Source organism: Balearica regulorum, chromosome 12, assembly GCF_011004875.1.
Source record: "Balearica regulorum gibbericeps isolate bBalReg1 chromosome 12, bBalReg1.pri, whole genome shotgun sequence".
In the NCBI taxonomy this organism is placed as follows: Eukaryota; Metazoa; Chordata; class Aves; order Gruiformes; family Gruidae; genus Balearica; species Balearica regulorum.
This window is the reverse complement of record NC_046195.1, coordinates 3,574,832-3,601,936: the sequence shown is the minus strand read 5'-3', so window position 1 is coordinate 3,601,936 and position 27,105 is coordinate 3,574,832. Positions and strand designations below refer to the sequence as shown.

General features: G+C 36.0%; 1 protein-coding gene across 1 annotated transcript in view; it reads right to left on the bottom strand.

Annotated features, from left to right (window-relative positions):
- Positions 1 to 27,105, bottom strand: part of SCAPER (S-phase cyclin A associated protein in the ER) — a 161,412-nt gene that overhangs the window by 88,873 nt on the left and 45,434 nt on the right. The window contains exons 14-21 of the mRNA XM_075764713.1: positions 26,971 to 27,082; positions 26,483 to 26,623; positions 23,515 to 23,670; positions 22,299 to 22,441; positions 18,263 to 18,344; positions 16,766 to 16,918; positions 15,465 to 15,572; positions 960 to 1,096 (exon numbers count right to left, since the gene is read on the bottom strand). Coding sequence (XP_075620828.1) covers positions 960 to 1,096; positions 15,465 to 15,572; positions 16,766 to 16,918; positions 18,263 to 18,344; positions 22,299 to 22,441; positions 23,515 to 23,670; positions 26,483 to 26,623; positions 26,971 to 27,082 — 1,032 coding nt within the window. The remainder of the gene's footprint in view (positions 1 to 959; positions 1,097 to 15,464; positions 15,573 to 16,765; positions 16,919 to 18,262; positions 18,345 to 22,298; positions 22,442 to 23,514; positions 23,671 to 26,482; positions 26,624 to 26,970; positions 27,083 to 27,105) is intronic.

The following is a 27,105-nucleotide window of genomic DNA, read 5'->3' as shown; positions in this document are numbered from 1 at the left end:
CAGCAATCAGAAACCTGGAAGAATATGTTATCCAGTTTCAACAGGGTCTTCTAATGTGGCATTCAGATAGTAGATTTGCTCCTCCAAAGAGGAAAACAATCTGAAACAGTAATACATTGTAAAAGTATTGTGTTTTGGAAGACTAATGTGCCATTATTAGCACTATTAATGAGTTAATAAAACACCTCGTTTTTACTGTAGGTCTAAAAATCCATTTAGGTGATTTTCTCTTATCTGTAACCCTTCTTGCTTAAAAACAAGGCAGAGAAAATAGGTAGCAATGACTCTTACCTTCTGAGAACTATTTTTAGAGATAAATGCAAAAAAGTTATAATAGTTAAGTATTAACCTCACCTGGGGACTATGTAGCTACAAAGACTGACACTGCCAGTTCATGATCCAATGATGTCCTGCATATCCTACCGATTTCCAGATGTCACTTTTTAGACTAATAACAAGTTGCAGTTCTGACAACTCACTTTCCTTTTTAAGATATTTTTAACTTTCTTTTTGTTGTGACAGGCAACAAAAAATGATTAAATTTAGTCATGGGATTTGACACTACAGCAGGCTGACTTCTATTTGTTGATTACTATTGATTTTCTTTGATACTTCATTTAAAAATCAATAGCTAGAAAGAAAAATAGGCATGGTTTACACAAATTTAAGCATGCTATTGTATGCTAGAAGAGGCTACAGTTTTGGCAGGGCACTGGCATCCAATTATGAGAAAAGCTCTTAACAGGTGAAACCAAGGGCTCCAGATCGATATTCAGTTTTCTTTCTCAATCAGAGAAAGTGGCCATAAATTAGGCTCATCAGTGTTATTTTCAAGACACTCCCAAAGCAAATAATTCTAAATTTTTTTTCAGCCTTCCCCTGCACTTATACTAAAGGACAAAAGGGAAAGTTTAGAACAAAACTTAAAGAAAAAAATATTAAAAAGAAGTTTGTAGTACCTGGAGTTCATCCGCGCCTTTAGCTTTTTGGCTTTCTTTTTAGTTTTTTGTTTCTCCTCTCCATCTTTTAATGGTTCCACAGGAACAGAACTCTCAATCACAATATCCACGATGTACTTCTTTAATGACAGGTGCTCCTGCAGAAAATATTGAAATAATATTTCATCTTACAGTTTGTGATGGAGACTATAGATTATCTTCTCTGGAAACAACAGCAGTAAATATTTAACAAAAGGTTAAGAAAATGAAGAAAAATTTTAAAACAAATTTTGGGAAAGAGATTATTTCACACTAGAGAGAACACATCCCAGGTATTTTGTAATAAAGAAGAATAATTATTGAGAGAAGTAAAGGAGAATAAACACTAGCCCTCATTTTCAAGAAACTGTGACCTAAGAAGTATGAACTCCAAGCTGACATCCTCCCTCTCCTCCAAGCTGCCTTTTACAGCTGCATGAAACCAATGCCCTGCCCTACCAACGTAACTCATTGAATGAGCCAATTCTGATTTTAATTCTTCATGAAAATCTAAACTTGTCTTAACTCCTGTTAAAACACATTGCAACTACTCGTCACTAAAAATTTTACCATTTACTGATGGGAATATTCCTTTTCCTCTCACATTAACAAACTGGCATGTAAGTAAAACACTGGTAAAATCTCAGTTGTCCAAAGAAGAAATGCTTTAATATGAAATACAACAGGTTTTACATAATGGTATGCAAGAAAAAGACAACGTGATTACACCATGTGATTTTAAATAAATGCTTTGTTTCAAGATTTTAAAAAAATGTTACCAAAAATTTCCTGTTTCCCTAGAGGTACTTACAGTGAAAGCACAGACTACCCCCATACAGTTCAAAGTCTACATTTAAACTAAGTATTTATCATTTAGAGCTGAATAACCAACAAAGCTATTCCCCTAAAGCTGTTCTCAATTTTGGTTGACCTATGCTGCCCATGAATGGCCATGTAGGTGCTTGTAACAATCCCAGTCATCAGCGATCTATCCAGAAACTACAGATGCAAACAAACCCTCCCAAAAATCAAAAAATCCCCAAACCCCCCAGCAGCTAAACTGTTGATTACCTTCTTTTTCCGCAGTTCTCTCAAGTTAGAAATTTACTCAAAGTACTCTATACAGCAAGTTAGATTTCAACAACCAAGAAGGATTTCTATGAGTGCCCCTTCCAAACTTACTTTTCAATTTAAACATGCATTACCGAATTTAACCTCTTCTGAACTATCAATGTACTTCAGACCTTTGTCAGTGCAAGAAACAAATTTAATCAACACAATTTTAAAAGTGACCCATTTAAACCACTACAATGTCCTCAATTAGCCTACTTCAGTTGAAAAATGTGCCACCTGACGGCCTGCATGATACTGCAACGTCTTTCTACGATAATAAAAGACTAACAGACGCATTCATGCTATTGAAATCTCACATACGAATACCTCGATGCATCAAGTGGACACCATATCTCCACGTTGCATTATGGCTGCTTGTACAACAGCCAATTGTTCTTTTTTTTTTTTTTCAAATAACAATAAACAACTAGTTTAATGCCAGTTATTAGGAAGATATTTACCCCATTTCTAATATATTGAGGCTTATCTTACATTTGTTTTCTTATAGAATCCTGAGCACATTATGAAGTATAGGTCACCACTGCTTCAAGGATAATTTATCCTTGAAAATGATTAGTGCCACAATCAGATGTGGTTATTCCTTCCTTTTTGGTAAGTATCCTTCAAATTCAAAGTAAAAGGCCAAGTGTTAAAAAGTTTATAGACAGTATTTTCCAGAAAACAACCTATATTTTCTTTCACTGATTCAAGAAAATGTTATGCCTGTTGAAAACAAAATAAATCTCTGTGAAATTTCCTGGAAAAAGACCATTTAGTTTTTGTAAAGCACTGCAGCATGATATAACACAGCACTATATATTTGGTCAAAATAGTAATTGAAATTTCTATCTTAAATCATATGAATGCAAAATGAATGCTGAATTAATATTAGACATAAGGAATCAAGCATAATCATGTAAGGAAATTCTAAAAGTAGTGCTGACTTTAACCTTGCTCCACTGCCTACCCTGTATAACTTCCAGTACATCTTGACACTTTTCCCCCCAGTGTATCGTACAAGTTGTTCAAACCATGGATATTGCTATATCCATATGTAACAGTAATTCTAACAGCTTTCATAAGCACTCCCCCTACTCCTTAATATTATCCATTTAATTTTAGGAAGAAGTGCTTAAAGGAAAGCTATCTTCAAGTATCCCAAAGGGCCATACCCTTTGAGCATGACTCAGTAGTACAAGACTAGCAAACTATCCCCATTTTTGATGAGTTAGTTCTTAACCAGTTTGTAGTAGCACAGAGCAGCAACCATCCCAGTGCTGGTTATGAAACCCCAGTTCATTTTTGTCTCCTCAGAGAGACGTATCCCTCAACACCCACCCAAAAATAGCTTTCTCCTTAAACTTTCTTTTAAGAAACAGAAACCTGGTCATAAAACTGAAACTTCACAGGAAACTGATGGGTTTGAGTTTTTCAATGTTAAAAAAAGGAAGGATTTCCTCAGAACAGACTATGACACTACTCCTGCTTTGCTACTAAGCTTCAGGGTACTTAATCTGTGACATTTTGTGGATGCTCAGTTGTTAAAAAAAAAAAAGAAAATAATTATTTCAGTGGGATTGGATTTGTACATGCCCACTTTCCAAACTGAACTAGTACACCCTAGCACTGTAATTTGCCATTAGTTTACCTCACATCTTATAAGATGAAGCACTTGTAATATACAAAACTAATGAGGATGGTTACTGTATTTCTACATCTCTGTTCAACAGTGAAACTGGTTTTTTGGATCATCAGATCTTCAACCTACTTACTCTATCCTCCAAAGTGATAGCAGAGCAAAATGAAGTTCACACTGTGCTTTGAAATGGACACCACCTTCCCCAAGGGGCAGAACATCTCCATCCAGGTGCGGTCAGCCCACTCTCCTCCTGCTGCTGCACGACGGCCATTGCAAACATACTATCAGACTTCTGCTAGGCAGAAATGATGAGCGAGACAAAGCCTTGTATCCCCTTGACAGACACCCATCTCTTTTTCTTAATCTTATCTGTAGCTCAGCAGATGATTCAAAGAGAGCTACAGGCTTCAAGAAGCACATTCATTTCTCAGCCAGTGAGGGCCAAGGATGGTTACAAACCATTTTGCTCACATGAACTCAAGCACCTTCATGAACGATGTTTCTCAGAGTTCTCAGCTTTCACGTGTGGCAGGTCGGATTAGTATCAGACTTCATACATACACCTCATTAACCTAAGACTAGAGTAATAATACCTTGTGCCACAAAAACAGTCACTTTGTGAAGGTACAGATCAAAGCGCAGGATTAGCACAGTAGGCAGACCTACGCCATTCACGTGTGAAACAAGTATAACTAATAGCTTGGTATTGAATAACAACTGACATCTGAAGATAGCTGCTGCTGCTGCGTTACGCTTCAAAGCGGTGTAAAAATATTTATTCCCATGCTTTATTAAGCTTCTACTAGTTGTCTGAAAAAAATAAAGGTTTTAAAATCCACTGAGTCACACTGAAGTACAGTATGTCCAATCCTCTAAATAATTAAATTCATGAGTAATTTTACCTGCACAACTATTAGTTGGACAGGTTAACATACCCTAAAAGTAATTGCCATAAGTGTATGAAAGGGAGCGAAGCCAGTGCAGTGTTTAGAAAGCAAAATTTTGTCATCCTCTGAGCAATAAAAAACTACTCAATTTCAGGGTTTTTTATTTCTAATAAGGGTAATGCAGAATAACTGGGTAATCTAGTCACTTCTTCCTGAAAACCTTTTACTTTTTTTAATTGTAATTTTTATATAAGTAAATGCTAAATGCAGTAAGAATTACTAAGACTAATTTACCCTCTCCGTAGAGGCATTCCGAGTTTGTTTTTATGACAATGTGAAGGAGCATTACTGGCCTGATTCTGTGCTATGTTGAGCACGTTCTGACTCCAAACCCTCAGATATTAGTAAACCACCAGATCTTTGGAGAATTTAGGTCATTATAAATGCAAAACATTATTAAGTAAAGGCTCTTTTCTCATGAAAGCTTCTGTTATTAAGATCTGTATTCACACCTACCAAAAATGTTCATTACAGTTTCAGTTTCTACACCAACAATGTCAATTTTAGCTGCACAATTTTTCTCAAGCTTTGTTTTAAAGACCTATGTATAATACAGCAATTCTGCTGGTTTCGTCCTAACAGAAAACTTTTTATCTCAGGATTACACTAGAACCAGCTATGATGGTTGTTCAGTATCAGATTTCTGCCGTCATTTTTCATACTCGATAACTCATCCCCTAACTTGCACAGCTGGTATCAACTATGTCGCAAAATAAGGTATCAGCTTCCATGAAGATGGCAGAATCTGCATGACACAGAGCACTTGGTCTGTACTGCGTTGTGATGTACAGCTGCAAAATACAGAAATAAGAATTGAATGCTGATGTATTTCTTCATGATCATCTGTATATATTCCTCTATATATACTTATGTTGACAGCTCAGTGATGCATTACAGTGGAAATATTCCTGCTATTTCTCTCCAGTGTTATTTACACACATTCACCAAAGCTAAAGGTTACTTTTAAAACTCATAAGGTATACTGTACCTGTTTCTCAGAGGAAGACTGTCTTTAGCTGAAAAAACTTATGAAACATAAAAGTAATCCGGTAAATATATACAATTTGATATTTCAATGGCATTCTGTATAGACAAATGCTGTTATTTGACGTAACCATATAGACCTCTAATAATTTTTACGTAACACTGAAGTCATTTTTAAAACAACTGAAATAAATTTCCTGTAAAAGTTTCAATACTTCATTTACAAGTAAGGTGATAAAAAACTGACATCAAATGCACGTGTAGAACTGCAGCCACCACAAAGCAGACAACATAGAAATTAGAGTATTTACAGAAAACGTCTTTACCTTTCCTCTCTTCTCCCTCCATCCTCAACTGTTCTTTTAGTCCCTCAGAATCCTGAAACTTTCCAAATATAACAGATGGGCCTTCTCTACAAACTACGTGAGAAATTGAGTTGCCAAAACCATTACAGCTAAAACTAGTAAGGTCATCTATGAAGTCACGTTGTTGCTGGTTGTTGCCTTACTCCAATTCAACTTCCTGAAACCGAGAAACTACCCAGTTCATTTCATATCTTGAAGTTGGTCATTTTAGTTGACTAAGTGCTTCTTATAACCAAGTTTTTCTCTATACACTGAATTACACCCCTTTTTCTTATATGACATGTTTATATTACAAGGATTACAGCATTGCTATCAATATTCTCTGAAATAAAATAAATTTTTCAGACTCCAGAACAAACACAATTGCAAAATTTTTCCATGAAAAGTGTAGCAAATACTACAAAATGCTGAAATGCTACACAATTGAGTACAGTCTGCTTCAGTTTGGATGAGAAAAACCATGCCATAAACTGGATTCTGAACATCGGCAATCTATATGAAATAAAACAGCTGGCGAATATATTTCCTAATTAATACGCTCTTCATACAATACCCATTCACAAGACCAATATCCTTGACTGGCTCACCCATTTAATGTCCTGATTACAGCAACAACATCCACGTACCTGACCTTGACAGATTAAGTGCTGGATATGGAAGTATTTAGCAAACCAGAACACAACTGCAAAATTATTTTCCTACCCAATCTCTTTGACTATGACACTTTTGGCTCTCTGTATTACATATAAGCCACTATTCATTTCACTACTCAGCAAATATTTATAGTAACATTATTAAATTGTGATGTCAAGCGTGCCAAACAGAATTCTTCCTAACAAAATTTGCCCATTCTAAAATTGGAGGTGAGCATAACACAAATACTTATTTCCCTTTCCTTTCTTTATGAAAGCAAGCATTGCCTTTTTATGAATTCTGCCTGGGGCAAGACTGCACAGGTAGGACAATATTGCAGTGAAGCATCTGTATTTGCTCAAGCTGAGAAGAAAATCACAGCCTAGCATTTGTTGCTGTAGGGCAGTCATAACTTAAGATCCTCTGTTCTCTTGTGCACACGTTGCTCCTTGCTGGCTCTCACGAAGCGCAATATCCCTCTTAACACGTAGCGGTAACAGCCACAGAAGGAAAGCTCCGAAAATCCTCCGGTCTGAAGCCAGTCAGCTGCTGGCAGGAGTGGCCAGGATCATCACCTAGTATATCAAGTATTTTCTGCTGCTTTCTATAAGCTCTGGAGTGTCCTGTGCTACCACAACGCAGCACTGGCATGAAATCTTACTGGCTAGAGACAGGCATGCAAAGGTCTGACCTTTCCAACGTATAGTCCATTCTATACAGTGTGCGACACAGTGCTGAATTAGCTATGTTGCCATTATGTATAAACTAACGAATTCATGCAAGGGGAAAACCCTTCTGGCTACTGGACTTTCACCCGAAAACCACAGCCAAAATTACCTTCTTGGAATCTCAAAAGTTTCTAAATATATATCTTTACAAAATACAAAGATATATATTTATAAATATATATATATAGTTTTTAATTTTCATTCCTTTCCGTATTTCTGGATTCTGGCCAGAACTGAAGCAGAAGCACGAGAATACTGTAAGACTGGTTATTTTTATTATTTTTGTATTCTTTCCAACCTTGAATCCCCAAGTTTGGAAAGAAAAGGCATTCTTATAAGTCTTCTAACCCAATTCTGCAGACCAAGGCAACTTGAAAAATATCTGACTCTAGCTATTTATCTAAATTCCATCTTTAGAACTCCCAAGCGCTTGTTTTCACTTGCTCTGTCGTATCAGCATTAAAATAATAAACATGAGGAAGATTATAAAGAAATAGTTGTAGTAGCTTATATCAGATAATACTTGCTGTCATTCATTTACCATTTTAATAAAAAATTAATAGCAAACTGAGTATTTTTATATAAACGTAAGGTACATAAGGAATATATTCTAGCGAATCAATAGGTAACTATTCTGAAGCCTACATATATCTTTTGGATTAACATCTTTACCTGTTTCAAAATAAACAATATCCTGTAACTGCAGAAAATAATTAAAAAATGTTTTCAATATTTATTACCAATGTCAGGAATAACGGTTTCTTACTTGTATATAATCACTCATGGGATGTTTTTGCCAAATTTTGGAGAGTTTTTAAGGTTCAATTCTAAATCATGTTACCACAGGAATATTTGTTCATGATTTTATTTATGTTTCAACAAAACTCCTCAGTATTTTATTTTTTACCTCATAGCCTAGGACAATATTTAATATGGAAAACAGACGCTGACGCAGATTATGAGTTACATCAAATGCAAAATTCATTTATCAGCGTTATAACCAATGACAGCTTGAAACACAAACGGGCATTCATGCTTGATGATGAAGAGATCAAATATTTGCGATCAAATACTGTTATAATACCACAAGCGATGATCCACTCCAAAATACAGAGAAGATTCAAAATAAGGAAGGTATTTACCTATTACCATTAATAAGTTATTACAAGTGCTTGATATGCAAAGAAACAGGTCATAAAGTAATGGATATTCAAGTATTATTTTCTCAAAATTGAGATTATTCACATTTCTACGCTAAATATACTTTAGAAGATGAGTACAGAGCACTAAAAAACTACTATTATTCATTCACAACCGAAGACTGACCTTTCATTGTAAAAGTAGTTTTTCCTTTACTACTTGAATTTAATTAAGATTAGATTTTTTAAATGAGGGAGTAATACCACTTTTTAGCATGTCCAAGCTAAATATTCTTTACCGCTATTACCAACTGCACTGTTAGTCACCTTGCTTGTCCAATAAATTCAATGATACGACAGCCTGCCACTAAGATAAATAGCAAATAGTATTCTGAATAGTAGGTTCAGATATTTCTTGGGATTTTTAATATCATTCCCTTTCTCACTTGTCACTCCAAAACATGGGAACAGATGGCAAAGTAAAGCTGTTTCTTCTAGGAGAATGAGAATTCTCCATACTGGACATAGAAAGCATCACTCTGCAGATTAGGGAAGAAAGCTGGAAGGCACTGACATTATCATCTGGCTGCAAGGGCAAGCAAGAGAAAGGGGGAAATGAGAGTGCAGTTGCCCTGCCAGCAGTAGTTTTTCTTACTGGCTGTGAATATTCAAGATATCTAAGCCAAAAGGAGGAAGGGTGCAGCTGTTGGCAATGATCTATCACAATTAAAGACACAGCCAATAAACAATTAATCATGCACATTTTTGCCAAGAAAAACAACACTTTATAATATATTAAAGGTAAGAAGCTATTACTGCATAAAGTACGAAAACTGGAATTGATGTACGGGGTACCCAGAGACCTTCTGCAAACTGCATCATGGATTAAACTTTATAATTACATGATCATTCATGACAGCTTCTTCTAGGACAAATATATTCATAGCAGAATTACAAGGCCAGAGGTTCCTGCGCTGAAAGGACCACAGCTATCTGACAGATATGAAACATCCATAAACAAAAATGGACCACAGATGCTTGGCTTAATTCCATCCCTCTAGCAACATACAACCCCTCTAAACAATCCTCCCTTCCTCAGGAAAAAGAAAAAAAAAAAAATTCCAAGTAAAGCAAACTTAACCAGAACCTGAGGCTTTATTGGGATGGGGAGTTCTTGTTTGCAAGTGATTTACAGATTGCTTCCACTAAGCAATAGAGAAGAAAAATGGGCTACTGTTGGAAAAAATAATCAGATGCCAAAAAAAAAAAAAATAGTTTACAATGAAGTCTATATTCTGTAACTCTGTGATAAAAGAAACAAGAATATTTTCCAATATATGACCAAACCGTATGCACCACTGTATTACCAAGAAATTATTTAAGTATTATGTACAACCAGAGCTGATTGAAGATCATCTCCTTGTACCGTAATGGTCATAGCTGATTGCTCAAATAGTAACAGATGTTTGAAAGAGACTGAAGTGCAAATATACACCAGAGTAAGACCAAGGCTTCAGACCTTAGGCACACAGAGTTCATACTCGAAAAAATCAGACCCACATGAAAGCTTTAGTCCAGAGCCTTGAATAATCAAACACAAGACAACAGCTTAAAACTGAATGCTAAGGACTTTCATTACTAACGAGTGAAAAACAGAATAAAGACGGCTAAAAACACTCTTGGCAACACAATACAAGTAGGCAGGTAACATACACATGAATGTTCAAGAAGAAACAAAGAGAACTTTTAATCTTGCTTAAAAATTTTTAGAAGATCACATACCCACAAGTACAAATACCCCAGGCTCCTCCATTAGATGAAATGAAAAAAAAGTTCATCTTTAGTGTTATTATTTTCCATTTTGCTTAATCATATCTTTTAGCTAGGTTACAAAAGGAGTTCATAGGATAGTACTCCTTGTTTAAATAAAAGAACTTGAAAACACTCTGATTCAGAAAGGAAAACAAAAAACATTTTTCCCAATACTGCTAAGGCTGAAGCAATAAAACAATATATAATTTAATTTTAATGAAAACATAGTGAATAAAAAAAATATTAGCAAAATCCAGGCATCACCATGTCTCTAGACAAGAAAGCTGCCTGTAAATGCAGAAGAAAAAGAGGAAAGGTCAGGCATGAAAACATTCCCACATCTCTTTCCCCCAGTCATTTCCTCTGTAAGAAATAATGGAAGAAGCACACAACTTTGAGAAAACAGCTCGGTTTCTTAAAGAAAAACAACCCCTCATCCCTAAAAAGCTTTCAGAAATCCAAACTCATATGAACATCAACTTTGCTTGTGTGTTGTCCCAGCTATAAACCTTGCGTGGCTGGAACAGAGCTCGTAGCAGCAGGACTCTGCTGTGGCAGGCAGGCTCTCACCACATCCTGGCCAAAGCGCAGCTCTGCCAGCGTAACAGTGCCTGTACCAGGGAAACCTGCCAGCGCAGTTATGCACGTTGTAAATCAGACCCCGCTACAATCTAGACAGACCTATGCCAGAAAAGGCTTGCACCGCAACCCCGGCCAACTTGACAACCCACACGACAGAGTAAGCTTTAGTCACTGACAATCTGGGTTTTTTAAAAAAGAATGCGGGTGGGCTCAAGCAGCCATGCTTTTCTATAAATCCTCACATTTTAACACTGCCAATCTGCAGACGACAACAATCTCTTTGCTCCATCATGGGATTATATTTTCATTTGATCTACATGTACCTCTGAGAAGTTCTTTGTTTCATTTATATCATGACAATAGAGTCAGTTTTCTTCCCTGACAGAAAAAGGACATTTTTCATTCATTAATATTCTTCCATCCTGCTTTGGAATACCTAAAATTCTAGCATGCACCTTATAGAAATTAACCAAACCCCTGCCAAGCTATCTATTTGGCATGTTTTTTATAATTACTTTTCATTTATTAGAAACATCCATAGACTGCATGGAACTACATGACTTGCACTCAAAAAGTGCCTTTAAACCATGATATTTCGATGAGAGGAGATGCAGACAAGAGATAGGACGATGGTTCCAAGAAGGAAGCTATAAGGATTACCAATGTTATGTGTATTTCTCAAAGCAAACTAGGATAGACAAGGAGGGCAAAGGAAAAAAAAGAGGGAAAGCAGAGGGACATAAAAACGAATAAATAATCTAGGAGCTACAGGTGAGAGTGAAAGTCTACAAGGTCCTTGCAGAGACTCCTCAGTCTAACGAAGTCACCGAATGTTCTCCTATGGCTTTCAGCAGGCACCTTTTCAAGTGATGCACTTCGTGGCAAAAGCCCTTTGTGTCACAAAGGGTTTGATTCAGCAACACAATTAGTCATACCTTCAACCATAGTAATTAACTCCAGAGAAGCCAATGAAACAAACTTCTTAGATTGTTTACATCTCTTCCTGACATGAAACTAATATGAATATTAAGAGAGGGGACAGGAAATCAACAGCATCAAAAACAGCAGTGTGAAAACAAGATAAAGCTGTAACTTTGGTGGAAGACGACATGCATTTAAGCGCAGAGAGAAAATGCAGATAGAACATTGTCACTGCACTGAAGATAACGGTGAAATGACGCAGCACAGTGATAGCACTGTGAGTTTCAGAAATATAAACAAGGAAAGACAACATTTAGCCTGAAGCCTACCAGCTGAAGAGTTTCGCCATATACATGAATGAATGTATTTATAAGAGACTGGACAAAAGAAAAGTGAAAAAGGAAGCAAAAGATGTGAATAGAACTTAATTTGCTTTCACAATATAACCACTGTTTCAAAATTAAGAGTAACCTACATCCTTCTCAGCTAGAGACTAATCAATACCCAAATGAAGAAAATCCAAAAAGCTGAGATGAAATGAAGCTGTCATATAATCTTAGAAATAACTACATGCTTTTTCATTTTTAGTATCTTCATTCATAACAAAACTATTTTCTTTGTGAGTTTCACTAAATATATTGCATCTACAAGTGAATTCATCTTATTGATGATGTAATACTAGCTGTCAGCTCTTGCACAATATATGCTGGAATTAAGCACAATGTATGCTTAATTCCAGAACAATGAAAACTGCTCCAACATAAAGTCATCTTTACCTTGGAAACATTCTGTAGTTTTACAAACATTATAGATGCTATGGCAAAGGGAAGAATCTTGAATATAATAGTTTCTTTTTATATCTGGCAAGATCGACTACTAACATCCACCGGCCCAGAGAAATGAGTATCAATGATTGTTCAGTACAGCTTTTAACTTTCTGCTTAGTCAAATCCACCAAGAAAAGTCCCTACTGCATCAAGACATATCATTCAATCACGTTAATCAGTTTCCAAAGTCTTAAGGAAATACTTATATCTTACCTTCTGTGATACCAATATGGTCCAAATAACCATATTTCAAGTCCTTCTGTGATTTCTCAAGTAGTAATAATAATAATAATGAAGAAATCCTATGGTGAGATTACAATTGAAAAAAAGCTTACTTTCTAGGCAGCTACCTATTATACTTAACAGGCTTAACACAAAATGAGTCAAAGATCAAGAGTAAGTTATCTGAGGTGTCAAGTGCATAAGGTTAAAGGTGAAATTTTATTAGGTCAAAGGTGATATAAATAAAATCTTTTATGTCAAAGAAGAAGGGTCACAGACAAGATGTATATAATCTGAAGACATCACAGATGACAAGTAATAACTTTAAGTAGCACAAGCATGTTCTCACTACGGATACCTTCACTGACTATAAAATTGAGAACAGTGATGAATAAGTAACTATGAATACTATTATGCCTCCCTGGAATACGATTTTACTTCTATATAATACTTAGGAAATTTTTTCTCAAGTATTTCAAAACTGAACCGAAGTTACTGAATGCTTTAGTTGTGGGGGAGGCAAAGTCTGGCATTAACTATGCATGCTGAACAAAGAGATACACAAAGCAGATTGCTCTGAAAAATAAAATTGCTTTGCTCCTTTACAGTGACCGTATCTACAGCACATATATCTTATTACTGCTCTTTGGGGAAAAAAAAACAAAAACCACCACACCAACAAAAAACCCCACAAAACCAAAACAGAGAGAGCCTCAGGCCAAGGAAATTTCAGATTACAATAGTATAGTTCAGAATGGACTAATTAAAATATAGCTATAAATAATGTATTAAATATCTAACAATGGAAGTATCCATATGTCGCCTGTATGCCAAATACTAGGCACCATCTTGATTAAGGATGTTTAAATCTGCTATTGTAATCATCGAGCTGTTTATTCAGTTAAAACTGCTTACTCCTTTTGCTCCTGCACTAAGTACGTATTCAAAGAATCCCATACATTTAACCTCAACCTTAATCTTAAGTTCACATCAAAACGTTTTGCTGAAGAGCACTGGATTTAAGCATCTGATGTTGGACACCACAAAAATCAAGATATCTGTGCCCTCTAGTGGAACTTCTTTTTCACCAACGAAGCTGGAATTGTTAAGCTGTCAAATTAGGTGTTGTGAATAGCGTAAAAAACCCAGTCAAAAGAAAATCTAGTTCACTCTTTTCCTCCATATTTATCAGAGATAGCTGCCCAGCAAGTACCATAGTTCAGTTATCAGCAGCTAGACAGATACAAGAAAATGCCAATATTACAGATTGCCCACACTCTGGTGCATGTACCAACACAAAAGACTCTGGGAAATCTCACAACTTTTATTTCTAGGAGATCAGACGCAGTATGAAGCCTTCTCCCATACATCCAAGTAGGTAAACCTGGCATCTAAAACCAAATCCAAAACTACACAACTCCCGCTAACCACTGTAAAAGAGGAAAAAAAGAACTGAAAAGATAGTTTATGTACATTTGTTACAGTTAGGAAGGGGTAGGCAAACTGCAACTCAGCAAAAATGGATTCCTCGAGACTACTGTATCTCTCCAATTTTATTTTTCCATTTTCCCACTGATAACCGGCTTTGTGGATTTCAGTACCTCAGAGACTTAACTTTCCAAAGCTTTTTAAAAGGGAAAAGAAGCTACTACTGGATGTAAGAAGCTGTAAACAAAGAGAAGATTTCAACAAATAAAAACAGTAACAAGAACTGTGAAGGAAAGAAGGAGACAGCCAAAAATTAGAAGTACTGAGCTGAATCACTTGCATCAGCGTGGTTGGAAACAGATTTCCGAACACAATGAAGTTAAATTGGAATCAGCTCTGGAGAATTGGCTTGTACAGTATTTCTTCCTCATGTGTGACAGGCATAATACGTGGGCATTCACGAATTTTTTGTATGAGACAGAACTCAAAGTCTGACTGTTATAATTTCACTCTTAGAAAAGGCCTTGACTTAATATCAGAGTTTAACTCAGGCAGCAGCAACAAGAAATTAAATCTGACAGCCATTCAGAAATCTTTTCTTTAAAACAGCATCGTTTCTCGATTTAGTATAAAGTGTCCTCGATGCTTCCTAAAAATCACCCTAAGTGCCAATTCTTCTAAGGCAGCTACTGAAAAAGTAATTGTTCTTCTTTGTAGTAACACTAATACTTGCAAAGTGTTTCCAATCTTACATTTTAAAGTACTACAGTTTTCAGCATTATTGACCTTGATGCATAGGATAACGCATCTGGTAATCTAAAAAAGGACAAAAAAAAAAAAAAAAAGAGTAAAGCAAAATGCAGACACCTGCAACACATCAGATTTTTATAAGGAAAAGATAAATATAGTGAGATGAAAACCACCTTTGGAATAACAGAAAAGCAATTAGTCACATTTTATACACCATCTATTTCAAATGGCAATTGCCTAAAGTATTTGAATCTGCTGTTTCTTTCGTTCCTTTTCATCAGTAGTCAAAACTTTCGAATCGATATTCAAAAAGGCACTGTTACTCCCATGCTAGGCTACTCAGCTGGAACGCATCTAAAACTAGAATTAATCTAGAAAAAAATATTACTAAACTTACCACTTCTTCATCTGAAAGCTCTCGTCCTTGGATACTACTGTTTTCTCTCACAGCTTGTTGGTGTTTTTTCCCTTTAATGTGGCTAAAAAGGTATACTTCTGATGAAATCTGTAATGACAATGACTTAATAGTAATTTTTTTCTGCAGTAATTCTGTAAGCTATAAATAACAGTATTGTAAATATAATAAATGCCAATTTGTCAGAAGTATATTTAGAATTCCAAGCACGGTATTTTATTCCTCAACCTAATTTATATAAACATCTTTTATGCAGGACTTGAGAGGAAATTATATAATGATTTGCTAGCCAGCAGTATAATAAGCAATTAAGAAAAATCTTGGCTTCTCATCGCATTTTAACTTCAATCTAACTTCATGTATTGGACTTTCATTCTGAAATGCATGACCAGTGAATATACAAGAGTCCAGACTGCTGAACCTCAGTTTCTGTTCCAGCACCGCCAGAAGTGATCCTGTGCAATCTCGTGCAATTCAGCAATTAAAGAGAAATAATGCTTAGTAAGGTATAAGCTTTTATTCAACAATGTATAGTCTTTGCAAATCAGTTAAACCAGTTACCAAGAAGAACAGATCTCCCTGCTTCCTACTCAGTGGCTGCATGCCCTCCTCTTTTCCACCATTCCTAGGACATATGGAATGGTGGACACAAGAAGAGATACCCTGTCAAGATGGGAGGTCTGCCTAGCAAAACATTTGGTTTCCAGCAGTGACCAAAAAGTACTATACCAAAGGAAAAGTAAGAGATGAAGCAAACACTGATTCTCCCCTTCAATACTTTAAAGCCTCCAACCAAACTCAGTTCAAGAACTTGAGCTTGACGTGGTTTCTCAGTATCTGGCAGCCTTCAGTGAATTTCAATCCAATGAAGCTTGTCCAATCACCCCTGAACTTGCATTAAATTCAAATATCCACAGGATCTTATAACAAGGTGTTCACGACTCAGCTACCTGCTATGTAAAGAACCACATTCTTTGCTGTATACCTAGCTTTTAACTACCTTCACGTGATGCTCCCTAATTCTTGCTTTTCTTAGAAGAGACAGCTAACAACTGAGTACTGTCCACACTCTCCATTCTACCTACAACTCTCCAGTTCTTTCAAATCTTCCCTAAACCACCTGATCTATAGACAGAAGAATCGAAAATAAGGTGCACCTTACAGGAGCAGAGCAGGGACACAGCAGATGGGCAGTACTCTCATCTGTGAACAAAGCATCATTGGTAGCTTCAAGGCTTAGGTTGGCTTTGCAATTCTGACAGTACTCCCTCAATCCAACTTACCATGACACTGCATAATGAACACTGTTTTTTTCGTTCGTATGGTGTAAGTTTTGGTGCATAATCAGTATTAGCATGTCTTCCACTACTTAATTCAGCTGCTTTCTCTTTTCTTTGTTCAATTTGTTCCATGTGCCTTCTGATACTTTCATCATGCTGAATGGAAATTAATCAAAGCAACAAAGAAAAATCGCATTGAGTTAAAGCGAATGGAATTAAACTGTGCAAAGAAGTATTAGGAATTACCAAGTATTGTACAGTTAGGATGAACTTGTTAAATTGAAACTATTTTTTATTTCTGAAAGGCATTAAAAGTCACACATATCACAGACATTTTAACATTATGCTATGATTTTAAAAATCAAATCAGCACTATTTTTGTTTTATAGGTGATTATCAATTAATAATCTGTTGCAAATCCTTCTATAAATCTTTTTGTTACATTTAACATCTCAGTTCTGGTTTTGTTCTTAATGAAACGTTCTGGTAGAGAATACAAGTTCAACTTCCAATTCAACAGATATGTAACTTACGTAGTGCTGTTTTCACTGACAGATATGAAATCACAATGTACAAATTAAAGTAAAATAAATTACTTGTTATTTATCGGCAGTGTAAATCAGGCACTGTTCACCGGATTCTTTCGGAGGGTTTTCATACCTAACCCTCATGAGAATGGAAGAAACTCTCAACTATTATTTAAAATCAGAGGCTGGGGTATTTAATAACAAAACTGCATTTTACAGTACAAGTAAATGCAGCTATGGTGCTTCAGACTAGAATCAGAGCAAAGAATAACACTGAAGTGAAAAATTATTTGCATGTACACATAAGCCATCCTAGGATAAAAATTTACATTATTTATCTTTAATTTAAACTTTAACACAGTTCCACCACAGAACCTTAAAAATATAATTTAACATTTTAGAAGTCTTTACATCTCTTGAAAAACAGCGGATATCGCTTAAAAACTTGTGACACCTTGGTTCTGCATTAGACAGTCAATTCAGGTAAACAGGTGAACTATAAGGGGCTCGATCCTTATGCCTATTTTATGAAATAATTGGAGCCCTTCACGAAACAAAAGGAATAGCATGCCACACGCAATGGCATCAATTTCAATACCTTGTGTGACTGGTGAACTGTCTTTACTAAACAGTGTGAGAGTTTTTACACATTGATTTTCCTCATGATTTAATTCAAAATTACATTGACCTCTCTTGGAAAGTACAGGTTTACTTGTTCTCATGTTCAAAGCTTTGAAATTAATGAATTCCATGGAGCTTGGTCCTGTTCTTTCCAAACTACACAGTGTATGGTATGCACCAAGGTCCTCTTCTTAATGCACACATCTAAATAAAAATCTCATGTAAAGTTACATAATTCAGGACACTGTGCAGTGCACTAACACTTTCACTAAATAAAACATACAAACAAAAAATAATTTTGCAGAAATTTTGCACTGTTGATGTATTTTTCAACTACAGTATCCTTTTATACCTTCAGTTGAATCTTCTTCTGTAGTTCTTCCATGGCTTCTTGTTGAGCTGCAGTAAGAGCTGCCAACCTCTCTTCTCGATCTCTAACCAAAAGATAATAAATACAGGGAAAACTTGCAATAATTTAACTAATGCATAATATTGACTAATTTATGTTTGAAATGGAGAACAAGCTCCTCCAAAAAAGTGAAGCTGCAGCTGGCTCAGTAGAAAAGGAAGTCAACAGAAAGCAACTTAGTTTACAGATGCTTTAACTGCAATTATTTAATAAAGGCAGACACTTGCACCTTTGTAGCAGAACCTGGATCATACCTCAGGCCAAACCACAGCAATGACAGTCAACATGATGCTACCAAATAGCGATGAATGTGCTACCCTGCCACCGTTAGCATTCTCCAGCCAATGGCTATAGTCAGTGAACCAAAGGGGAGATGCACAATGGAAAATCAAACAAAAACCATACAACAATGAGGGCAGTGCGTTTTAGAAAAATGAGCAGCAGTGGAAGTTTGAAAATATAAACTTATAGGTAAAACTTTGACCAACATCAAATGATACAGTCATGAGTGAGAAATTGATGCTCTAGAATATGCAATTCTAAATGTTCAGGATACTGACAGACAGCAGAAGATTAAGCATTTATCTTACTGCCACCTTCTGTGCATAACTGCAGTCAGGACCTTCTATGCTCACTGAACTTGTCTGCCCTACATCCCTCTTCCATGATTCAGTTTTGAATCATGCCTCAAACTTCAGCTGTCCTCTTCACTTTTACCAACTCTCCTTCCCCTCCACAGCAAAGTGCCAAAGCACAGCTGTCAGGCATGTGGATGTCAGTAAGAGCTTGTGAATCCCCTAAGCATCACCCTATTGAAGAGACTAAGATATTTTTTTTTTCCACCTAAGAACAAGAGGTATAACTTGATCTGTTACTAAAACTATTAAGCAGAAACCTGCAGATAAGTTTCCTCAAGAACAACTTACTCATGATCACTAAGACAAGGGATCTATTAAACCCTAAAAAGGAAGAAAGTCAGCTACTCATACTGTTTGCACAAAAAGAATTGGGATGGGAGAAAAACACTTCCACAAGTCTGGCAGCTGTGAAGGGCCAAAAGTAGTAACAAAATCTTTGAGTAAAACCGAGCAATGAAGAAGTCATTCAAAGATGTAAGCCACCTTTTAAAAAGGCATTCTACAATTAAAGTAGTTTGAGTGATAAAACTAGAAAGGATAACACAAAGAATATTACTCCAGCTGCAGTGAGTTTTGTTTTCTGTGGATTTCTGTTTGGTTTTTTTAAGCAGAAAACTTACAGAAAAAACAAAGTCATTTCAGTGAAAGTAGAAGGCTCAGATAAAGGAACATTTTAAAACAAAAAACCCACAGAAAATATAAAAGCAGATAGGAAAGACGACAGGGGAGGAAGCAAGTCTACCGATAAACACTACACACAATTGTTCTTTCAGAAAGTATAAGTGAACACTTCCAATCACCATGGGTGTGGAGGGGGGCAAGGAAGAGATGATGGATGAGAAGCATTAGGTAGTTTATGTGCTATCTCCCCTGAGGTATATAAAGAAAGACTGAACTACAGTCTTTGTTTTTGTTTTAAAGAGCTCCTGACTCGCACCACAAGCTGAAACAAATCACAACTAACACATGACCCAAACCCAAAGCTTATTTTAGCTACTTCTTTCAGTATACATTTTTAAATATTTGTTTAATCCTACAAACTATGACAAATTAATATCATTGCATACTTTGGATTAATCATACTTGAAACAAAATTCTAAAGTTTCAATTTATAGAGCATCAACCTTATTCCTGTAGAAGCCCTTCTGAAAAGCATGCTTTTTACATTATTAGGTTACATTATACAGTTTTATGATTTCTATTGACAAGAAAAAATTTTCCATATTATGGATTTCAACTCTCTGGAATATAAAATACTCTGAAATTACATCTAAAACCTTACTGGAATCAAGTTAATGTACCATAAGGGCAGAGGGGCTTTTAAAGTCAGTTTTAAGTACACTATTCCTTTCATACAAATGCTTTAATCACCACCAGATGCACATGGTAAAGCTTATACTGAAGGAACTTTAAGCAGATATTCCAAAAATTACTCATTCCAGCAAGTATTAAATCTTCAGGATAAGAGTCAAATCCTAGCAGCGGGGGGAAAAAAACAACAAAACAAAACACCAAATGATACCCCTGAGGTTCCACCAAAACATGCCGAAGTCCAAGATGGAAGGGACGGTACAGCCAGCTTCCCGTCAAGCTCATCTCTCCCTTAACTTCTAACCCAGGACACTCTGAATCCTCCTCTAATTCTACTATGTCAGAAAGAAACCTCAGAACTGTTATTAAGGAGATGCAATGACTCTGAGGCCACTCTGACCTAACAGAATCACCAGATTGTAGGGCAGCACACATACATTCTTTCCTACTCTTTCCCAAAATTATCAAGGAAAAAATCTCTCTTGTATAATCAGCATCTGGCAAAGAAAAACAAATGCAAGCACGGTATTGCAATATCAAATACAAAGCATTTGAAAACTGAGTGCTATAGCAGCAAATATAGAGGAAATTTGCTGAAACACAGTACCAACAGAAGGCAAATGGAAATTGCTGTTCTTCACATGTCATAATGAAATAAGTGGGGTGCAACAAAGGAAAGCAGATTTAAAACTGATTAAACAGAAAGAGCAAAGAATTACATGCCTTGAGCCTTTAGACAAATTCTAACCATAGAAGACCTAAGAAGGCAAAGATGCCAATACGACAATTATCTCACATTTGCTTACTGTGAGGGTTTCCTCAAATTTCAGAAAGATGTAGAAGCCTTGCATATGCAGTGGCTATCTCCCCAAAAGAGCATAACCAAAATTCTTCCTGTTAGTCCTAATCTTTCTCAAGTGTCTGTGAATGAGCATAAGATACTGAAAGATCCCTTCCAACTCACCCTATCTCTCATTGTGTCTTTGGCTCAAAATATTGAGGAAAGGTCCATGGAGTCCTGGGCAAGGCCACAGATCCTAAGCACAATTCATTAAAGATCCAATTGAAAGTTCAAGTGCTTTAGGATGTCAAGCTAGAATTACTCGTGATTTTGGAAGATGAAAGAAGGTGACCGATACATTTCTGAATATTTTACTTGGAGGAAAAAAAAAAAACAAACCTCTTCATGACAACTTTGAAGAAAACAAGCTGTGACAATAAAAACGTTTAAAGAACCATTAGTGAACATTTCTTGTCATAGGAAAAATGTAACATCTATTTAGGTTTTATGGAATGCTTGTGGCAGTGGAACTGTAGGGAAAGAGGGAATAACAGGAGGCGAATACAAATAGAATTTAGCAAATTAAACAATAAGTAGAAAGCAGTTTTCCTGAATCAGCCTTGAAAGTAAACTTTTCTCACACACCACAACGCCACCCAACATTCATTCTCTCTGCATTTCATGTTTGGCTCAAAAGACAGAGAGATAACAGCCCGTATTAAAAACCCCTTTATGAACTTTTGATTATGGGCAAAACCATAAAACCAAGTAGTTCGAAGGCAGCAGAATTAATGAAGCCTGATTTCCCGGCTTTGTGCTTCACAAACGCAATCTCTGGTGCCTACTAAGAGGTGAACTCAAATTGATGCCAGTAAGTCCAAAAGCTACTGGAGAGTGGAGGAACACAGGCATATTAATCTTGCTTCCTTTAAAAAGTAAGCTAAAATATGAAAAAGGCAAATTATATAAAAGGTATTGCTAGCAATAAAACTAAGATTAATACAACAAAATACAGCCTTGCATGTTACATTGTGCATGTATCTAAGGAATACAAACATCTATTACAGAATTTATGATTACTCACCTGATTTCTTCTTTCAAACCATTCATCAAGGATATTTATTAATGCTACTTTTTAAAATACTAAGCCTGAAGAGCTCAGAAGGTACTGTTGTTATAGAGAAGCTGCAGTTTGCTGGAAAAGACAACGATGAAGGGCAGGGTACCAACAAAATTATTGCAAAGTTACCTGGCCCTCTCCCGTGCTGCATCTTCTCGTGCTTTTTCTTTCTCCTGCCTCTGCTGTTCAATCCGTGCTTCTTGTTCTTTCCTCTTCATCAGCAGCTCCTCAACCCGGGCCTGCCGTTCTGCTTCCAGGGCTCTTTTGCGCTCCTAAACATAGAAAAGGAAATTCTAACGTTTCTTTTAGGAAAAAAACAAAAGGAATTAATGGAAACTGTATTTTAACATCTGCTAATAGAATTTTATCTTACTTTCATGATGGAGTAAGAACTGCATTTTTATTACAGGAATACTATGCAAATATGAGTATATTCAGAAGCTTGAGCATACACTGAAAGCACAACTGTATGAACTAAGCTACACATTAATTGGCCATATATTTTGCTCATCCTGAAAAAGTCTATCCACTATAAAAGCTTATAAAACTAGTTCATTAATGTATTTCAAAACATTTTAAGCATCCCACAGGATACAGGTGACAGAAATAACATGTGGTCCCATGAAACATTAGTATTTAAACTACGATTCTGAAACTGACTGATACTATAAAACAAAACAGATTTTGACCATTTTTGCACTACCACTGAATATACTCAGTACTCAATTTTTACTTTTTTCTGACTAATTAAGAAACTATACATGGTATTGTAAACCTGGCTGACAGAATGACTATACTTCTATCAGCAACAAGTGTAAAAATAAAGCATGCTTTAGATTCTAACAGAGAACAGTGCCAAAAAAAGCATATGTGTGAGGCTGGGAAAACTTAGTATTGGAATGCTGTATTAAAAAAGAAAAAAACCCACAACAAAAACCAAAAGAAACCAACCCACACCACGACTCCAGGAACACAAACACATTTGCATTGTGGTTTTCACTGATCCTGTAAAAAGTATTGTAATGATGACAGTACACATACAATAAGGAATATTCTTCTGTGTCTTCTTTCAAAGTTTTAAGTGTTACTAATGGAGTAGCAAGTATTTTTTTAAAAAAGCTTAAGACAGACATGAATCACCTACACAGCATCTGTAATACCTCTGCTAGAGAGGTTTTAAGACTCACCTTTCTCCCTCTTACCTATGAAAACATTATAAAGAAGAATCATATTAGAGTATAAGTTGAATAAAGGGGGTAAGACAGTAAGCAACAAAGACTGCATAGCCAAAATGAAAACCAAATACATATTTCATTGTCCCCCTACAACTGCAGATACATTATACCTGAACCGCTTCATCACGTGCTTGTTTTTCCTCTTGTCTTCGTTGGCGCTCTTCTTGTAATTCATTTAAGCGTTGTTCATACTCTTTTAGTTTATTCAACACATCATGACGTTTGTTCTGAGCTTCTAAGGTGTTTATAAATGCAATTTCATTTACCTGTAAATAATCAGAAAGTATAAGACAAGATCTGAGAAGCTGAAATAAGTTTCATTCTTAGGGAATTCCATCCATTTGTTAACTATTCATTTGATAATTAAACTGGTGGGACATTTCTCCAGAATGGGTTGGAAAACTACCAAGTTGAGAATAAGGCTTTGGGGTTTTGTTGGGTTTTTTTGTTTGTTTTGGAGTTTGGGGGGGTGTGTGTGTTTTTTTGCTTTAGTTTCGTTTTTAAACAGAATAGCCCATGGAATATAAATGAGAGAAATTGAATTGTATCAGAAAAACAAGAAATTTTGAGTAAATACCAGGAAAATCTTTCCAGTTTTCTCAGCAACAAGACTTCATTAGTCTATTCTCTCATTCACAGAATGAGGAATCCTATGACCCAGCTGGACAAATCAGTAAAATACGTAAGTGCTAGCAGAATCCAACGGATCTCTTGATCTAACTTTAAATATATGCATACTTGCTGATTAAAAAAGTGAAACTATACATGCTATAAATAAGGAAAAAAAAAAATTAACAAGCTCATTGTCTTCATCTTTCTTATCGGTATAGCCTATTTCACAAACTTTTTTTTTTTCCCCAACTGCAGGACAGTGCCATACACAAGAATAAAAAAAGAAAATAATATGAAAAGGTTAACTTGAAAGAAATTTAATGTGAATAAAACCATCAAAGAATATGTTTTTCTACTACTTAGGTTGATGAAGGTAATCAATATTTTGTCCTTGCTACAAGGTTGCTGAACAAAATTCTTGTCAACTTTAGGCTTTTAAATGCAAATGCTCGCTTTAGAAATTTATATGTACGGGGAAAAAAATCAAACTCTTATTTAACTTAACCTAGATTTAAAATAAAAATTTTAGAATCAAAGTTATTGATGAAAATAATAAAAAATTATCAGCTATAAACCATACTCAAACCTATGACTGAAACAGAAATTCTTTTGCTGTACTCAAAGTTCATGCTCTGAATCCACAAAATAAAAGACTAAAGAGAAGATACATCGACAGACAACAACGGATCACGTAAAGGGTGGAAGGATATTGTTGTTGCTTTCTTTACTGACTAGAATTCATTTACAGAATGGATTTCACAGGTCAGTAAACAACTAAGCACTGGGAATTCAGACAACCAACTGGGAAGCAACAGTTACCATGGTCTTCAGCAATACTACCCATCAGCTATTTCTCTCAAGCCTTCTGGCCCAATTCATCTTTATTTCCAGAACACAAGAACCTCAAGAGGCAGCAGATCTTACACATCTAAACACACACAATACTTGAAACATCTGCTTAGCTGGGGAATTATGGCAAGTGTGATTTAGTTAATATGATTATAGAAGTCACACCGGTGTAATGAAATAATAATGAAGGTATGTTAGACTGAATTAGGTAATCTAGAAATCATTTTAATCCAAGAGACAGAAAGAGTAACTAAGTAAAAAAGCTAAATCAGTTCTGTTGTGCTTATCTTAAATAATACAGATGAACAGCTGCATCAATCACAGCTGGGATACACGCTCATTATAGAACACAACAGTTTAGTTTTAAGGAGATGCATGTATCCTTACTTGTGAAAAACAGTCTTTAAAATATTTCATTTATGTTGTGCTGGTTTTGGCTGGGATTGAGTTAATTTTCTTCACGGTAGCTAGTACGGGAATGTGGTTTGGATTTATGCTGAAAACAGTGTTGATAACACAGAGACGTTTTTCTTCCTACTGAGCAGTGCTTATACAGAGCCAAGGTCTTTTCTGGTCCTCATCCCCGCCCCTCCATCAAGTAGGCTGGGAGTGCACAAGGATTTGGAGGAGCTGACCCCAATGACCAAAGGGATATTCCATACCATATGACATCATGCTCAGCAATAAAACTGGGGGAAGGCTGGTGGGATAGCCGCTGCTCAGGGACTGGCTAGCATTGGTCAGTTGCTGGTGAGCGATTGTTTTCATTTGCATCACTTGTGTCTCTTGGGGTTTATTTCTCTCTTTGTTAGTTTCCTTTTCATTACAATTTTGTTTTCAATTATTAAAACTGGTTTTATCTCAACCCACAAGTTTTCTCATTTTTACACTTCCAATTCTCTCCCCCATCCCACGGTGAAGGAAGTCAGCAAGCGGCTGTGTGGTGCCTAGTTGCCAGCTGGGGTTAAACCACCACAATGTTTGTCCAAGTAATATGAATAAGATAAACCAAAAAGCATTCATCCAGTGCTCGTCTTAGGAAATTGGTATTAAAGGCAGAAGAACACTAACAAAATATTTATTTTAGAGTAACTGCCATGTGCTAACTATAAGTTTCTCTTTACTTCCAACTGCTTAACAATATTAGTGGTGCAAAACACAGCAACGGAACCCTTGTTTAAGGTGACAGAATGCTGGATCTAGAAAGGATGTTTAACACAGGAGAAGAGCAATGAGCTCTCCTCACTTCTACATGCCAGAAAGCAGAAAATTGATAATCAGATCTTCTATTCCTTCCAGAAGCACTAGTTATCACCAAAAATGCTGCCGTACTCTTTGTGAGGAACAAAAGCAGCAAGACAATTATCAGCTCTTTATTTCAACCCATCTTTTCTTCTAGTTCAACACACCATGATGTCTAATAACAGCTAATTAATTTTAAATTCATTTTAGAGAAAAATTATCCCTTCTAGAGATTGGCATTTATCCACTTCATGGTTCGTGTGTTCCTATCTTAACTTGCACCATCCTTCACAACCTACTCATAAGCACTCTGAAGGACAAAACATATACGAGCGTAACTCTTCAACAGTTCCCCTTTAAAACAAAATAACTTACCTTAGCTTCTTCTTCTTGTGCTTTTTTCACAATTGCTTGTAGCTGCACTTCACGTTTAAATTCTGCATGCAGTAATTTTTCTTCCATCATCCTGCGTCTTTGATCTAATAATTCTTCTTTCCATTTCCGCACATCCTTCTCCTATATATGAGTAAATGCATTACTAATACAGTAACTGAAAGTAGGGCCTGAATCTTCAGTTTAGCGAGATTTAGCATTTATGTTGGATTCACGCAACACAATTCAACTTTTACCATGCCTTTCCTGAACCTGAGTCAGTATAGTATGTCAGCAACACTCTCACAGAACTTCATGATTTGAAATAATGCTTTCTTTAGTATCTGTAACGCATGAGTCGTCTATGTGAACTCACAGAGGAAAATTTCACTTCACTGCTAGTTTTAATCTGTAATATTTCTAGACTATGTGGGGAAAAAAACTTTTCTGAAAGGCAGCAGACTGGCTCCTTTGTATTACAGAAACCTTACCCTCTCCATTAATTTTTGAAGCTTCAGTGTCTTCTCTTCACGTAACTTTTCTCTCAGCTGTTGAGCTTTCATTTGTTTCTCTTCATGTTTCTTTTTGGATTCTGCTATTGTTCTTTTAACAAAAAAACAAAGCAG